Consider the following 18,789-nt stretch of genomic DNA (forward strand, 5'->3'; position numbering starts at 1 on the left):
CCAGACTATTTCAGGAATTTTATTTACTAGATCACTGTGCTGCAAAAATTAATTTAATTTAATGATATACCCACATATTGTTTTTTAAGGTCTTTCACAATATTGAAAAAACTTCGAAACTTGACCTTTAAAAAAAAAAATAGAAAAATTGGAGTTCACAAAAAAATTTTCTTCCATCTCATTCACTCTTTGAAACAACTTAAATTGCGTACAAAAATTTCCTCGTACCAGCCAGATATGTCCGCAATAGATCTGTCGTGCACAACACGGCACAGAACTATTGTAATCAATGGAACGTTAAACAGAAATTTTTCATCGAAACACCGCTACTATTCCAGCAAACCAATCACCGTTCGATCTATCCTACAAAATACCTCGCGGTAACAGCTAAACTTTACTATTTCATTTACAAACGTATTTTCCACTATTCACCCTACATCTGCAGTCGGCCAATTTCTCACATCGGCTAATTTCCATGAAAAGCCAGAAACACGCAAACGTTACGAGAATCAATTCGCGGCTCGTTTCTCCAACTCGCTCGTGCCATTCCGTCAATGAATAACGATCTCGGTGAACCGTGTCGCGTCTCCAAGTTATATACCGTGGACTCTCTCTCTGGCTGGCTGGCTTTTACCAGATTCGAACTTCCTGCGCGTAAATACCAGGACGTAACGCCGTTCGATTGACATTCGGCGTAGCGCGACGTCGACGACCTACACACGCGCGTGTCACACGCCGCAATGTGGCTTACATACGAATGTGCTACTCAAGCAGACCAAGTAGTCACGACGGCCAATTCCCCCTCGGCCGAAGAGTGAAGTAGATGCATTCCAATGATGTCGTATCGAAAAGTTTTCTATGAACCAACCCCATGTCGCCTCTATCTCTCGTGATATTTTTTTACCCCGCCAACGCTTTTCTCTCTTCGCGTTTTGTCCCAGCGTGACGTGCTCTGTGTGTATAGGTACACGTGAGCCTCTCTTTTTTTCTATTTTTTATTCGATGGTATATAGATGCAACACATAGACACGTTATTCATCGAGACGAGTGCATCATAGCGAAACCAGGCCCGATTACGTAGGCGTCTCTCTCCTCGTTCTACCCTCGCTAGCAACCCACTTCTAATTACTCGTGCACCGACGAAGTTCTAATATCGAAATTCGAAGCGGTCCCGCCGGGGCCGTGGCGCGAAACAGGTAGATTTTCGCGGATGTAGAATTGGAGAGGGTTTGTGTTTTTCGGTGACGTCCTTTTGTTTGTGGTGTGGGATTCGAGGTGGGAATTTAGTGAAACGGTGGATTTGAGGGATAGATGTAGAAATTGACAGAAAAAATTTTGAGGATCCCAACCGGGAATCGAACCCGGGACCTTCGGTTTGGCAGGCCGAAGCTTTGCTCATTACGCCAACTACTCCCTCTCTATTTTGTCTTGTCGGTTTCCTATTTGGGTATGGAGGCCTCGATACTACGGATTTTAAGAGGGGGGTTATTGAAGGTGTGGAATGGTGAAATAAACTGAAACTCTTATATACAGGGTGTTCCGTAACTCCTCGAACACCCGGAAATGGGGGGTTCCTGAAGTGACTCTGAACAACTTTTTCCTTTACCAAAATGTTGTTTGAAGCTTCGTTTTTGAATTATTAACGAAAACCACTGGCCAATCAGAGCGCGCTCAGAGCCCGCGCTCAGGGACGAGCGAACAGAGATTCACCAGCGCGCTATCGCGAACGACGCGTACGCGTGACTTCTCGGTTATCGATCTCTGTCAAAAAAATTTCACTTTGCACCGCTATTTTTATAAGGCTTAGAGAAATTGGTTTTTGCCGTCATTCCGACATTTGTATAAATTTTTGAAAAAACTGCAATTAGTCGAAATCGTGAAGAAAATAGCGAAGGTCGTTTATAACGCGTACGCATTGTTCGATCGCGTGCGGGTGTGCCTCTGTTCTTCGTCCCTGAGCGCGAGCTCTGCGCGCGCTCCGATTGGCCAGTGGTTTTCGTTAATAATTCAAAAACGAAGCTTCAAACAACATTTTGGTAAAGGAAAATTTTGTTCAGAGTCACCCCAGCAACCCCCCATTTCCGGGTGTTCGAGGAGTTACGGGACACCCTGTATATACATATATCTTTATCCCTTCAGGCTCTCCTTAAGAATGCCTCGTCTCGTTCCTTATTTCCGGGTCCCGTTCGCACGCTCCCCTCCCTCGCGGTGACGCTACGTTCTTTTTTACGTCGTGGCGACGATTCCACTGTGTCCTTTTCTAAAACGACGATTGGTCGCGTCTCCCTCTCGCCATGACTCACCCAGCCATATCGCTTACAAGATGGTATTGTAAATTTAAGGGTTTCTAATTAAGTATAGAAGGTCTAAGTCCTGAATTTTTGGAGGTTCGTACAACAGTGATAGCAGGTACTCTGCGACCTCGCGATATTTCTTCCGTAGACTATACTTGAGAGTATCGTGTGAACGAAGGGTGCGTGGCCACCCAAGGATTTGATTGGACGTGATTAAATGTCTGTGAGAAATGTCTGCGTAGAACGAGAAGAAAATACACAGTAACAGAGACAGAGAGAGAGAGAGAAAGCGTGAGTGGAAGAATAAAAGAACTTGAAAATGCGTGCACGAAGTCACTGTGCAAAGATCAAAGTACATAGTCGATAAGAGGTAGTAGTATAGTCTTGTGTAAAGTTACATAAAATTTAGCTGTACCGTTCTATTTGCTGTTAACTATGTTTTATTTTAACCCTTCGTAGGCAATCTGGGTGATTTACAACCCAAGAGAAATTTCACTCCCGTATTTCTTCGAAACGAATTTTTATTTTTACTGCCAACGGTTTTAAACATTTGACTTAAATTAGAGATTTCTATAAGTATTCCAGAAATTTTTCAGAGTTTTTAAAAGCTTGAAACAGTTTGCCTAAGAGTGTGAAAAAATGTGTTTGCCTACAGAAAATTAATTTACACCTGTCTAGTCTCGATCACGGAAACCACCAAACCCTACAATACCCATTCACCGAAACCGAAAGCCACGCAACGTAGAACACGTACAACAAATGGACCGGTTGAATGGTATTTAAACAAACCCAGGTAAAAAAAAGAAACACGTACAAAATAACAGCTTTCCCGGGTAGTATTTCTTCCTTCATAAAGTAGAGGTTTAACTATTTGACACGAGAACATGGTATCCAATTAGTCGTTGCTGCCGCGCGTCCGATTCCCCGGGAACGAGTTGAAGTATTTTTCAACGGCAAAGTCTAACTAGTAATCACGGCGCGCTTCGGAGAGTGACAGAAGGAACGGCTAAAAAGTGGCGAACTACTGAAAGTAGTCCGCGACGGGTAAGCAAACCATAAGGAAACAAGGTAAAGAAGTCTTACTGACTGCAAGCAAACAGAGAAGTTCGGATGAAACCGGGGGCTACCGGCAATCAGGATTTCGAAGAGAAATGAAAATATTTGAAAGGCAAATAAGGGGATTTTATAGCGCGGCTATTACAAAATCCACCGATCGTGGCTAAGTTAAACAACGAGAGCCTCCGATATTCGTGTAACGCGAGCGGGTGTGCGTGCGTTTCGTTATTTCCAACGGTTCGTGAAATTAATAAAAATCCTGTCAACCCGATCTCCTACCTTTCGACGAGAGTACACGTTTCGCCCTAGTACAACCGAGCACGTATGTATCTCGCCGCGACAGACGCACATAGAGAGGGAGAATTTTACGCGCGGTAAACACGAGTCGCGCGATTCACGACGACAGCTATCTCGGATTCGTCACGACGAACCAGCCGATATGACGTTTGTTTCGACGTATCTATAATTTCGCCAAAGGATTTCACTTCGGATAAACACGCCTACGCGCGAGAAACCTCCTACTTCGCCGATATTTCTAACCGAAGATCCCTTAGATCCGTACTTCCGGCGCGATATGAAGCATAACAGATGGTGATCGTAAAACGGAGAATCGACGATAGCTTTTCTATCGCAGTAAAAGAGATTGCTTCCTTCACGGTCGAGGAATCAGCAACAGGTACCGATACTTTTATATGCACCCTCTGTGTATCGCGGGGAAAAGTACAACTTCCTGCTAGGTGAACGTATTTCTTTGTTCGGGATCTTGAGTGCTTGAAAGGGTGATTGTTTGGTTAATTAACCCTTTCAGTGCTGCTAGCGTCTTTTTAGTGACTTTTTGAAAATGTGCTTGCACCGTGCCCTTGGCGGGAAGTTAATCCTTCCTTTTTTACCTTTACGTACTTCCACCTTAATTTTTAACACATTGGCGTCGGATGACGCAGATATGCTTATTTTCGTCTGTCCCAAAATATATTTATAAAACGCCATAAATGGTTCAATTTCTCTTCAGAAATGCCACAACAGATGTTTCACGGATGAAATAAAATTTCTTTGGAAAATATTCATTAGTTACAGTAGTTTCTTTCCAACGTACCACGATTGGATCACCCTGCATCCACGTTAAGTGCGACTCCAAACGTCCCGACGCGAATGTGTTAAAATGGTAAATTTAAAAATTGGAATTTTAAACTTTTCTGCAAACTAGACCTAAACGAAAGATATTACAGCCACCGTTTGCCACGCGTGTCACGCACTAAAGTCTGCCGCAGCGAAAGGGTCGAAGGATTCACGTCCACAGATAGAGTAACTACTATTACAAATTCTATTTGTCGAAAGAATTTTTTCCCCAATTAAACATCCCAGTATAATTGTTTACCCGTAATTATAGTTCCACGAAAATGTCGACTTTTCTTAGGTCGGAGAATTTCTTAAGAAGACTTCAACCTCTGCGACGTCGTTAAGTTGCAGTAAATCCCAGTGATTAGGCGTCGAGACAATAGGAAGTTTCGTTCAGCCATCAGAGTTCAGCGGAGAATTTCGAAACAAGCGAACGAAACAGACAGTATGGTCGAGCGAGAATGGTACGTTGGAAGGTCCGAGAGAGAAAAGGTTCGTGGCGGAAGAGTGGATCTGGCTTAATAAAGAGGTTCCGCACGCGAACGTCCTCGACCATTGTCAGGCGGGCGAACACTTCGTGAAAATTACCCGCGATTAAGGCGATGCTGTCGAGGTAGAAAGGTTGTAAGTGGGCCAACGTGGTTACACGGACGAATGGCAAACTTCTGGATTCCTCGAGGCGCGGCTATCTCTTGGCCACCTTGTTTCGCGAATCTACAATGGCGCGGAGGGTGTACTCGGTGGACGTTGGTGAAGTAACACGGGACGATTTACGAGTTCGAGTTGTGCACTTTATACGATCGTACAATGAATTTAACCGCGCGGTCGCGAAACACCGTCGCGAATTTTAACGAACTACCCCTGTGTGCGGAATCGTTTTAACAGGGACCGTTGAATATTAATGGGAAATTTTCGATTAACGCCACGTCCGATCGCGGTTTCCGGGACACTTTGTCCACTCTGTTACTACCACCTTTTGTTTTCTATTGTCCTCGTATTCCCGAGTCAATTTCAGGGCCAACCTACTTACTCACTTCGATTAAATGTTTATCAAAACGTATTTCGATAATTCGAGGAGAACTCACCGTCTATGTCAATCTCCTGCAGCATCGTGCGCAGCTCTTCAGCCCTCGCGAACTGTCCAAGCGAACGCATCACCCTTCCAAGTTCCTCCTTTGTGATACTTCCGTCTCCGTCCTTGTCGAACAGCTTGAAAGCTTCTCTGAACTCTGCAACAACGAAATTTCCCGCTGTTCGATCACACGCGGAATTTATTGTAGCTACCGCGAATAAAAGTGGTATTTTTGAATACTGTTTTAATTCTGACACGTCGTCTAGAATTAATGAATTATGTAGCGACTGTTTGATCGCCTGAACTTTTTGTCTTTACTTCTGAATTTGTTCTCGTGATTTCGTTTAATCTTTGCCTCGCATTTCCCCTTCCAAATGTTGCATTTGGGTCCCTTGACGGGGGTGAGTTTTGGGTGGGAGACCAAGACTCCTGATGAAGTTAGGGCTTTGGTTAACGCCCAACGCCAACCGCTCACCCTCAGGGAGGGGATGTTTTGCGTGAGGTACGCGTCACCTGGGCTTATGGGAGAAACCCAAGGTAACGGTACCGCTCGCTCGCGAGAATGTGCCTCGGCTCCCGCGGGGTTAAATTGCTATTAAGATGCACGAAGAACAATAAGCCCTCCTGACAATAAGGAAAAATTGTCGAACGAAACATTAAACGCGTACTCAAACCTTAATCTCAAAAATAGCAGAGAATCGCGTCCGTATCGTAAATCTGGTCTAAACTTAAGTATCCTTAGCAAATACCTTGATTGTCTATATTTCGCAAATTTACTGTTAAACACGATTAGCTAGTTAATTCTAAGGTTCTTATCACGCAAGGGGCGCTATTCTTGTCGCAAAATCTCACTTAGGATACTATTTGGTTAATGACCAACTATGTACAATTCTTCTTAATCTATAAATTATTCGAGAGTTTGGGTGTTATCAACTTTGGCAAATTGCGAAACTAGTTGGCCGTAAGCATACCGCCCACCCTGGAATTTCCAAGTTGGCAGGGTGGTGGTATGAATAGTGACGGGAGAATCAGGCCCAAGGTGTATGAGATCTTAACAGGACTCGTGATTGCGTGTCCTTTAGTTGCTTTACGACACGTCAATTGCTGTTTAGTGTTCACGAGTGGGCACCGGAAGGACGTGCAGTCCGCAGAAGCGTAGAGTTTCTGCGTCTATAAAACACCTTCTGAGCCTCGACCTCGGTTAACCCTTTAACCTATAATTTCCTTTCTGCTTATGTATCTAAGCGTGAGCCATCGTTGGATACCAATCTACCGACATGACTCATGGATGCTAGCCGATCGCGTTGGTATCTTCGGTTAACGCCAGCGCATCGCAAACACTCATTTCTTCCAAATATTTTGCAGTTAGTTCTTAGTCACCTAGAACCTTTGCCACTTTCCTAGACCTTTTACCTCAGCCCCTCTCTAGTCTCTTCCGCGTCCTTTTCCAATCCCTATAAATATAACAACCTCAAAAACGCCGAGGCTCGTTATTTTCCATATCTTTGTACGATTCACAACGCGTTTAGACTCTTGAATAAACCTCTTGCTAAAGTATTGTACACGTTCCATCACCCGGAATCCAACTACTGTATCAGGTAACAAAAGCTAATCTGTTACAGGTTAATTACATTTGGTAATCCTCAGTCTTACGAATTCTCTGCTACGAGTCTGACACTTGTTAAGGTTAAAGGGTTAAAAGGCAAATTTAATTAAAAATGTTTTCCTACAGGAAAATTGAAACACTTAAAAATAGCAGATTAACGTCTACCCACGTCATGAAGCCATTATCCTACGTACCGTGCGTTACTGAAAAGATGACAAACGGAAGGAATGCGAGTCTCGTTGGTCGCGTAGCGGACACACTCAAAGTCGGATCACACGCATTTTTATTTATTCGAAAAAGATATTTAGACCGCCATGATTTCGATTATTCGTTTCGGTTAGCCTTAGGCATTCTCGCGTGCTTTTCGTGTGATCGACTGTGGCTGGGTTATGTGTGTCTCTGAGCGATCGGTTTTTGTTCTATTCCTTTGTCCCGTTCGCAGTTCGTGCGATTAAATGTTAACTCTGCTAATAAATAAACTATTCAAAATCTAATACTCCCTCTGTCCTATAATAATAGTAGCAAGTGAATATTTAAACGAGAATTATTTGCGAATGCAGCTGTAAGTTATGTTGTAGCGCAAAATTGCGAAGCCTTCAATCAAAGTCAATGTTCCATGACATCTGTCATTCGTTTTGACACATCTTTCAATTTTTAGGTTAACCTAATTATTACGAATTATACCTATTTTTCTAATTTCATCCGCTGATCGAAATCAATTGTTTTATTTCAGCTGAATATCAACCCATTGTAAAAGTAAGAGAGTTTTCAAGCAAAGATCGAGTTGCGATTGAGATCGATGGCTCCAATAATTTTAGGCTCACGCATATAGGGAAAGCAAAGCTTCGCAGCCAAGGGATCCTACCTACAAGTTTAAAATGCAGTAACGAAATTATTGAAAAATCCAGAAACTATCTGAACACTCGAAATAAAAATTAGGAGAAATATTTTTAATTTATTGTTTAATTTAATCTAGTTTTTTGATAATAAATGTTGCGTTCTATATTTATTTTCTTCTGCTACTATTATTATGGGACAAATTAAATTCATCAACTGCTACTATTATTATGGGACAGAGGGAGTATTATTATTGGCCGAAACGGTCACATCTACTAATTCATCCCCTTGCTCCTGTTCCGTCCCGCTCCTCATCTTCTCAGCAACGTATAATACTTGCCTTAGTACACAGCAGCCGCATTCAATAACCCAGATTCACCTCGCGATTCGAAATCACTCCCATTTTCTCTACTACCGTATAATAGCCAGGCAAATGTGGTTCTATATCAGAGCGAGGTGAAAGTTGAAAGCGAGCATTGCAAAACATGCTTAAGAAGCGTGGCGCACAGTGGTGCTCGCGAGTTTCCTTCCGGTCTTAATGCGTCGCCAACGGAATACAATCGCAATGGGGCGATACGTTAATTACCTTTTGCTCCAGGATTACGCTTCAAATTTCCTCTCCGTGGAATATTCTCCAAGAATTTTTCTGTAATCGACCGATGCACGTGGAGGGAAAGGATGAAAAGCAATTGATACACGAGTGGTCCAGCAGCTAATTACACGAACAGCGTCTAAATCAAACGTTCCGTCACGCGGTGAATGGGAATTGACGAAGACGAAAATTGGAAGAAGAATGGTGAAACGCAGCGGTGTCGGATCGTTTCTCTTTTTTCGAGATGAAGGGTTACAAGGTGAGGTAGTTGGAGCTGATTAAACGGTCCGGTCGATAACATTCCGTGATGTTTGATGCCCGCGGCGGGCACGATGAGGAGGGACAGGCAGCCTCGGTTCGACTTGGATCGTCGGTGCTTGACTCGACCGTTTAATAGCCTCGTTTCACGGCCCATTGATTTTGTACGTACCGGCGGCTATGGTTTTCCTATAAGCACATTCTACATCGGCGTATCCACGCGCTATTGTACTCGAACCACTGGTAGATCGAGCGAAAGCGAGAGAACGAGAGAGATGGGGCGAGAGGTGGAGAACGCGAGCGATTTTGCGCTAATGGGTAACGACAAAGAAAAAGCGGGCAGAAAGGAGCGTCGACAAATAGATTCTGCTTAACCCGGTTACGGGTTTGCGGTTTCGCGATTTTTTTCATTCTCTGCCGAAATGACGAGGAAATGGATTCGTTAGCGGTTTAAGGATAACTTCGAGATCAGAATATAGGTAATGGAGATTTCATCGACTATTTTCGTCTCGAATGGAATTCCTGTTTATACGAAGATATTAACACGTCGTCTGCCATGCCAGATTTGCATGTTTTGCTCTCGGAGGGCCACGAGAAAATTTTCATTATTCTAAGCATATTGTATCATGCTTCGTTATTTATTTTTTTTTTTTTATTTATACGAGAAAACTTTCCATTAGATTGCACACAAATAGTTAAAACGTAAATACTAACGGACGCGAATTCAAAATGAGAAACTTACAAAACTCTGTCAATCGGTGAAAAAACATTTGAAAAAGTTTCAATGTTCTGCGTACCGGTTCGCAGTTTTACAAATTCGGTGTACAAATGAAATTAAATGAAACCATGAAATAAAAAGTACAGTAAATTCTCTACAAGAGTCAGTAATCTATTTTCGGAATTTATACGAGAATTTTTGAATTTTAGTAAATACTAGAGTCAGTGCATCGCGTATTGAAATAATTGCTTCATCCCTAGTTCGTTTATTATTGAATATTTTTACGCGTTTAACTTATGCTTCTCCCCAATTCTCGCCGTGTATTTTATTCAAATTTTCTTATGTTCTAGAATCGAAAAAGATAGGAATTCGCGTTTTTTCTTCTGATTCTTTCAATTTTTCATTACGCATTATTGCAATAATTTCTGTCGTTACATTTAATTCTAATTGTTTAACAGCTTTTCTGCTGCTATCGACCCTACATTTTACTGACACTTGTGGAATCGACCCTACATTTTTTTTTTTTTTTACGTGGATGTAGGCCGACGTTAAATTAATTACTCAATAAGTATTAATAAGTAAATGTTGTTCAAATTATGTCGTGTTTTATGTCATTTTCACCAGAAAAATCTCAATATTTTAAGAAAAATTTCGAGATAAAAAAACAAAATTAAAAAAGTTGATATTTAAATCGCTTGGTTGCCTCGACTCACGTTTCATGCTTATCTTTTATTCGCTGTCCTTGTCTACATTCGGCAAACTACAAAGGCGGGCGCGAGGCTCGAAAACGTAGTCCCTGACTCTACAAGTGTCAGGTTTAGCTTCCTTGCGGTCTGACACTTGTGGAGAATATACCGTATTTGGTCCGTGTTCGAAAAGTTTGACGAGTATCTTTGAGGCAAGAAAGGTTGAGCAGGTCTAAGCGGTCTCATTGGCGTATAAAAATTTACCAATTGCAACAGCTGAGTACAGCGAACATTAATAAAATTATTATTTTTTTTTTACTTCAAAATAATGTCTAGTTAGCTATGACGTTCGAAATTTTTAGTCGACGATATTTATTTCATTTGAATTATTCTAAACATTTGAAGCACACCGGTCACCGATAGCCACTATTGAAAATGGACAATTGAAATAAAAGTTTCCTTTTTTATATTAAATTTACTTTCGTTAACCCTTTCACTGTGGATTAAGAAGATGACGTTCGGCAATAAAATTGCATATATTTTGTTATAAAACTTGTTTGATGATATGTACATTGATTGATATGTACTCCTCGTGTGGTATATTTTAAAACAAGGAATACATAATCCTATGTCGTTGTCTGGACAGTACAAATATGGGGGATCTTTTACGACGTATGGGCTCAACGTATGGGGTCTTTTCTATACGAATATCTCTTAGAAACTGTCTCAGGACACCCAAAAAGAGAAATCTAGGGTCCACTTATACCTACGAACTGTTTATGCTATTGTTTATGTAGAGTGTCTCGACTCTAAGACGAACTCCAGACACGTCCAGTTGTCCTCCTAGTGTCTTTGTTTAGAAAAAACATTGAAACACTTTTCTTCTCAGGCGATACATTTTATTTAGCCTCTTCAGGAATAACCCAACAACCACCGTGGCCCCATAAAAGAAACAATCTCCGGTCACAAGTAACCAACGTCGCAGTCAACGTGTTTTAATTACCGTTGTTACTTCAATAGGAGATATTTTCCAAATGAAACTGTTCTGAGAAACTTCCAACTACCTCTCGGTATTCATATCGCGGAATAAGTTAAGAAGAAGTTAAGTGGAGGATTAAACCATTAGTTCACCGGGTGCACCCGTCTTCTTGTTTACCTGAAACGTAGATCGCCGATAAACTTCCGTCGTTCGTCTTTCGGAAGAAGTAACGCGGGTAATTTCTCTCAGGGTGTACCGTAGGGCGGTTTTCACGAAAAGCCCATTAATCAACGATACCCCGTGGAAGCTAACGCGATCTTCCATCGGATGTATACCGTTTTCCACCGTGAAAACTGCTCGCGTATAGAGTGAAGTACATCGATATAAAGTCCGACCTCCTCTGAAAAAGATCGAGCGAAACGGGAGTAGCTTAAGTCAGCGTTGGCGCGAGCGTGTGCCTCTTTCGCAGGTAAAATGGTCGAACACAAACGACGATAGACAGGATATTTCTTTGATTCGAATTCCGTTTGCAACGTCCTTTTGCCCCGTATCTACTCCTCTCCTCCATTTCACGTCCGGCAATTTAACCCGTGTAAAGAGCACCCTTCTAACAGTTGTAAAAGCTGCGCACACTTCATATTTTCGTCGAATGATCGATCGTTAACTTCCAGTCCTTTTTATTTTTCGTTTATTCTGCCGTTTTTTTTATTTTTCGTCGTTCCAGGGAAATGTACATACGTGGAGACCGTACGGGCGGAAAGAGTCGAGCTTAAACATCGACGATCTGACTGTCAAAAACAAACGAACGGAAATGCGACGGCGCCCTGGGTCGAGTTAGAAATTTGGGGCGAAAAAACGTCACCGGAAACTGTACTTCCGTTTGCGCGTGACGTGCACGTCAAAAAAGCGATTGCCGCTAAATCTCTTGTTAATTAGAAATTTAACCACCCGGCACCCGTTTCTCCGACCTGCGAGTTTACGCGTGTCGACCGCAGGAAACTGAACGTGGAGCCACTTTGGACGTATTCGAGGTTTGTTCGTTGTTTTCACGGAGCTGTGTAATGGGCTGCAACGTTCGAGTACAACGCTGTTCGATCGTTTCTAACTTTGGTGAATCGTGGAAGCACGTTTCTCGGAAAATTATCATTTAGGGATGTTCTCTTGCAAAATTGTTGTAATTAACGATTAATCGGGTTTATCTTGGAGATTGTACAAAGGACAGGGAGATGTAGATTATTGCGTGAAAACGTCACGATAATTGACGTGATTATAATAGGTCGTGGAGATATAAGGTACAATGGTGTACTATTTGGAACGTGACACACAAGCAGCCTAATTGATCCGTAACGTCGTAGGTGGTTCTGAGTTTCTCGAATTGGGCGATGCAGTTCTAAGTAGATGTGTCGTATACCTCTCTCCTATCTTTCATTAGTTTTTAGTCGTCCTGCCTCCTTTCCTTAACTGTAAACAAATCCGCATCATCCTAACGTTAGTCACCCCGAAACCTAGACCTCCACATCATCCTTTACTCATCGCTGAACCTAGACCTCACCGCCTCTCCCTACATTCACCTCTGAGACCAACCCCTACTCTCGTACTTACCTTTTCCGTCGAAACAGCAGATTTTTGTCTAGTGGTCTTCACGTGCCGAACGTCACCGAACTGTCTAATAAAGTCGAATAGTACTACGCGCAGAATAGCATCCTTATTTAGCCCCAGTTTCCGTCAGGCTCTCCTACCGCGTACCTATTGAAAATAATAAACCAACGCGAGGAATCACGAGCCGCGGAATACAACAGATGTAACAAGATGAATTTTAGCTTTGACTAATCACGGTGAATTATTTGAAAAAATTGCGGATACTCTGAAAAGAATGATATCCTGCACAAAAGAATGTATTCCTGTGAATGTGGTTAAAGAAGTTCCAGCAGGATTATTAAAGTAATAAATTTCGTTACACAGTTCAACTGTGTCCACAATGTAGACCAGTGATTCATATTTATTTCACGTTCGATTAAATATTCTGAGAAGTTACTTGGCGAAGAATATACGATACTTCCTCTGCCATCTGAATAAGAACGAACTGAATATTTTTAAAGCACGTCGCGTTAAATTAGAGCTGAAACAGTATTATATTTTACGTTTGAAACTCGAGTAGAACGATGCTACAACTTATGTTCGTTTGGACGACTAATTCGGACGAAAAGTTCTTTTGATGTAACTCTAGCAGGGAGAATCGAGATTATCTTCTTTCTAAAGCTCGTGAAGTAATCCAAAATGCACGCTGCTTTCTGTTTTCGACATGGAGCAATTTATTCTGTACTCGAGTAAGAATACAGTTCTATCTTCTAACCGAATCTGCGATAAATTTGCATCGCTCGCTGGGAAGAGTTTAAGAGAGATTTTTCTGACTCTTTGCATACAGAATTGCGTATCGTGAAGCTCGTTATGGGATTACTGAACTTGAAGATATACAAAAAACACGCAGAATCGCGTGATTAATGGGTTCGTGGGGTGTTCTTGGCTTAGGTTAATTTTTATGTGCCCAATTTAACTGTCTGCGCTGAATTAAACGAGTTTCCTTCTGTATTTTACTCTTCGTTCATTATACTCTAACGAGATTAGATCAAATTTTTGAACCACTGTGGAATTGGTTTAATAATAAGATGTGAGTGATGGCGTGAATGTAGTGAATATATCGAATGAGTTCGTGGGGTGTTCTTGGCTTAGGTTAATTTTTATGTGCCCAATTTAACTGTCTGCGCTGAATTAAACGAGTTTCCTTCCGTATTTTACTCTTCGTTCGTTGTACTCTAACGAGATTAGATCAAATTTTTGAACCACTGTGGAATTGGTTTAATGATAAGATGTGAGTGATGGCGTGAATGTAGTGAATATATCGAATGCTCTCGAGATTTGGTAAACGAGCGGATCATACAGGGTAACTGGGTGTAAAACAGGTGAAGCGCGTTGCTATTGATATCTGAGAGTACGTGAGAATTTATTGCGAGATATATTTAGAGAGGGACAACCACTGTGTATTACAATCTAAGCAAGAATTTTGTAGAACGAGATTGACAATTTTAAGAAATATTCAACGAATCTTTTTAACACTAATCTACCTAAATTTTGATAACTAAATTGTTATATGACTAATTATTATAATTGTTACTAATCCAAATTGTTACTGAGCCCTACAACGTTAATTCCACACTTATCAAACGCACGCAAATTAGTAGATTCGCATTGGAGTGAATGGACAAGTAACCCATACCTTTGATAATGCCTAAGAAATCCTTTTCGCCACTTTGTCTCACTCACCCCCACCACGTCTCCTGCTTTACTCATAAAGACGTTAAAAATCACTTGACACGTCCGTTTACCAGCGTCACATACGTTGTGACGCGCCAATTCTCGCGATAGATCGCCGTTATCTCCGTGCGATACGTAACAGAAAATGCTCGGTTTACGTATTTAATACAGGCATGCATTATTGTAAAACTGATAAAAGCGTGGATATTAAGAATGTAAGGAAACGGAGCAATCGTAACGAACGTGTCAATAAAGAAGTTCCATAGAATCTCATTCACATTCCTCTTTGACCGTTTTTCAATCAGACTCACCTTTCATCTGGGACTTGGATATAGAAGGTGTCTTACTGGACGAGGCAGGAGGTGGTCTTTTCGGCGACGCGGGCAACGAGAAGAGTACGTTCGCCGACAACTTGCCGGTCTCTGCGGACGACGAAGCTGATGAGAACGTGGTGGACGACGTTGCTACGATCGGGCAAGTCGTCGCTTGGGACTGATCCTGTAGCCGTTCCCGGTATTGCTGGTCCGTCGTGGTGGACGATAACGACGCTTCTGATTCCGCGGGCACAAACGGCAACGCCATTGACGTGACAGTCATCGTCGACGTCGGCGTTGTCGGTGTGGCCGTCATCGTCATCGTTATCGTCGTTGCTGTCGACGTCCTTGGGGAACAGCTGCTGGCCGTCCCTTCTTGTTCCTCGCTGTTCCCTACCGTCCCGCTGCTCTGCCTCGTCTGCAAACATTTCCCATCGTGTTAGCCAATGAACCGGTTAATTGCTCCTTCGGTTTTTTTAAACGAAAATGGTTGTGGAACGCGTGGTTCTACTGAATTCGAGGGAAAAGGAAAAGAGTGATTTTGTAGGGATGTAATTTGCGTGGTGATTTTTCTTTTTTTTTGCTGGGAATATACGGTTTTTATTGTGATACAGAAAGACGAAGCGTTTTCGAGATTCGTTTTTTTAAGCTGCCCTTTTTTTTAGATCGCGCTGGTGTTTCATATTCCTTTGTATATAATCACGCTTAGTCAGGGATTCGTACTATGCAGAGATGGCACAGGGACAATTTTAGCCGATTCGTCGCGTGCGCGAAAATACACGTGCCCCATTTTCAGGATTGTGTTAAAAAAGGTAAGCCGATGAGGATGTGACCCGATCAGACCCGCAATCCTTACGCTAGCAAACTTCTCACCTCTGCATAGTACCCTACGCATTCACATACTCTCGCCGCGTGCCGATTTTCGTGCATCGTGCATCTCTGCCTAAAACACTCTTTACTCGCATCTCAGTCGATCCAACTATCACTCGGGCCAAAAACTCTTTTACTCGATCCAAACACGCTTATCTGACATCCTACAATTTCCACGAAATTCTACGAATCTTATAGAAACAAGAGAATCTGTAGAAATTCTCAAAATACGCTTATCACATCCCACAATTTCCTCGAAACCTAGGAATCTTGTGAAGCCAGAAGAAATTTTCAAAATACCACGTGACATGCAAGAAAATCGTATGCAATCAGGTGAAACCGATTCTGCGAATCGCTATTCAACGTTGCAGCTAACCCAGTAGCCACAGGTGGCACGACGCACGTAACGATGGACAGTTCGCCGCGACACAGAAGGGGCAATAGGACGTAGCTGGGGTAAAAGTTAGAGGAAAAGAAGGTTGAAATTATGTTTTCTCGCGAACAAAGGAGACATTCTTATTGCAGCGTCCCGAAGGATTTCGTTTACTCACCTTGTACCGTATTACCAAAGCCAGGTGACAAAGAGGCAACGAGGTCTAGAGTGGGTTTGCAAAACGAGGATAAACTAAGGGTGGAGAATTGGAGCGAAAAATGTGGAGGGATCCGGTAACGATCACGAAGTGGCAGGCATTCCCTGTTTCGCGACTGTAAACTAGGAGACACGTCCCGCCTGGCGTATCAGCGAACGGAGTTTATCGATGGTACCGCTCACAGAAACCAGCCAGAAACGTGTTTTCACGCTGTTCAAGGTAATCGTGTCTCGTCTCGCGGTGACAGGAACCGATCGAAAGCCTTGACGGTAGATCTGACATTTGGCATCCTCCCGAATGCAGCGTGTATCGCCGACAATATCAACAACGAGTAATTGACGCTAGTAATTGATGTTGCGTGTAACAAAAACGTCCATCGAGTTCCAATGACGGTGCAAACGATTTTACCTTTTTTGTCGAATCAACGGGAGATTTTCTTTCCCTTTCTGAACGATATTGTGGGAATGTTGGATAATTGATTGGAGATATTTAACCCTTTTGCACATTTTCTCAATGAAAATATTCCGGCCAGATCGTTATTTGACACATTTCTTATCCGTGTTTGCTTCGAGTTCAGAATTTTCCTATCAGAAAATTACTAAAATTGGACGATAAAGTGGATAATTGTGGTGATTGACATATGGGTTAAACAGTTTGAAAAATGGCAAGAAATGTAACTTAAATTACTACAAAATTATTAAGATCGTAAGAAAAATTATAACGACTACATACAGTGGAAGACAAAAGTATTCATACACTCTATAAAACGGAATAACATTTTTAAAATTGGGCCAAACGACTTGAGCTTTTTTTGAGAACTTCGAAAAATTGGTTTACTAGATGACGTGTAGAAAAAATTTGGAAGAAACTGCAATTAGTCGGAATCGCGAAGAAAATAGCGAAGGTCGTTTTTATAAATTTTTTATCTGAGCTCGTGAGGAAAATTTAAAAAGTACGTTTTGTAGATCTATGTCAATTATACACATGCTGAAAATTTCATCGAAATCAGTTAACGTTGCTATGAGCTACAAACGGTTAAAGATTGTGAAAATCGCACTGTTTCACGACTTTCGGCCTAGAACTGTAATAAATCTGCAGATTCTTACATCTTTCGATGCCTGTCGCTTGTTTCTCCATCCACCGATTTCGATGAAATTTTCAGCGTGTGTATAATTGACATAGATCTACAAAACGTATTTTTTAAATTTTCCGACTAATTGCAGTTTTTTCCAAATTTTTTCTACACGTCATCTAGCAAACTAATCTTTCGAAGTTCTCAAAAACACTCGAGTTGTTTGGCTCAATTTTAAAAATGTTGTTCCGTTTTATACGGTGTATGAATACTTTTGTCCCCCACTGTATATTATATTAAGCACAATTGTTTCAAAATTATCATCTGACACGACGAACAATTGGAATATTCGCGTAATTCTTTCATACAAGAACTCATTCACTGCGGCAGATACCCTGCGTTGCAATTTCCACCAGAGAGATGAGAGAACGAGTGTTACAGAGTTACATTCTCATTATCATCGAGCCTCAATTCTTAAATATATCAATTATTGTTACAAACTTTTCTAAATAGCCATCGACAACCCAAGATTCCCGCAATATTCCACCGTACCCTTGCCTCTTCTCCCAAAAACAACGAAGAAAGTGTGTAAAACGACGGAGAACACTGTACAGGCCGACGTTATCGAAGAGTGTTCCCTTTAATAGCCGCGAGTGACACTCGTAGAGCTTACCTTTGACTCGGCTTGATTCATGAATGGAAAAAGCAGACAGCGGTCGAGTGCGTTTGAAACGGCAGGAAGGAAGTTACGACGCGGTTAACTCTGTTTGGAGACTGCTTGGCTCCGCGAGAGTTCGTGACAATAAAAGCAACTCGCTCGGCGACTTTTTCTCCTCGATTCCCGACACGCCGTGTAACACGTCGCGACGATAAACCTCGGGACAGACAACTCGCTAAATTGCGCTCTGTTTTTCCTTCCTTTTTTCTTCTATGGAACGGAAGAATTCCAACGAGATTAGTTTTAATCTTTCCGTGAAATCGAGCTCACGTATCGCGACCCGACCCGTAAATTACCGTTTTCCCGCTTCTCTTGAAAAGCGGTCCATCCTATTATCGTAATTTTCACCCGCAAATATTCCCCTCTCTCGTTGCAAAGAAGTAAATTAAAGTTGTCGTCGCGCAGCGAGTGTTTGCATCGGTTGAAAACTCGAAATGATTCGAACGGACAGTGGAGAAAGACGTTCGATTTATTGAATTCCGTGCACCGTCCTCTCGATGCTGACATCGATGGCTGACCCAGAATGAGAATGAGTAGGAATCTTTTCCCCACCTCCTCGCCATTCGCGGACTTTCGAATTTGAGAAAAAATCAACCGACGGAGAAAGTTTCGCGAATTTAATAACAAAAGGGCGTGGACAAGCGAGCTTTCCCAACGGAGATTCCCCGCTTCTTTCCTGTCCATTTTGTTTCTCCCATC

At 42.1% G+C, this 18,789-nt stretch overlaps 1 protein-coding gene across 1 annotated transcript in view; it reads right to left on the minus strand.

Annotated features, from left to right (window-relative positions):
• The window catches only part of LOC108572723 (calmodulin-like), a 102,446-nt gene that overhangs the window by 59,119 nt on the left and 24,538 nt on the right, over positions 1 to 18,789 (minus strand). The window contains exons 2-3 of the mRNA XM_017934999.1: positions 14,838 to 15,258; positions 5,552 to 5,695 (exon numbers count right to left, since the gene is read on the minus strand). Coding sequence (XP_017790488.1) covers positions 5,552 to 5,695; positions 14,838 to 15,258 — 565 coding nt within the window. The remainder of the gene's footprint in view (positions 1 to 5,551; positions 5,696 to 14,837; positions 15,259 to 18,789) is intronic.

This window comes from Habropoda laboriosa, unplaced genomic scaffold (assembly GCF_001263275.1).
Source record: "Habropoda laboriosa isolate 0110345459 unplaced genomic scaffold, ASM126327v1 scaffold22, whole genome shotgun sequence".
NCBI lineage: Eukaryota > Metazoa > Arthropoda > Insecta > Hymenoptera > Apidae > Habropoda > Habropoda laboriosa.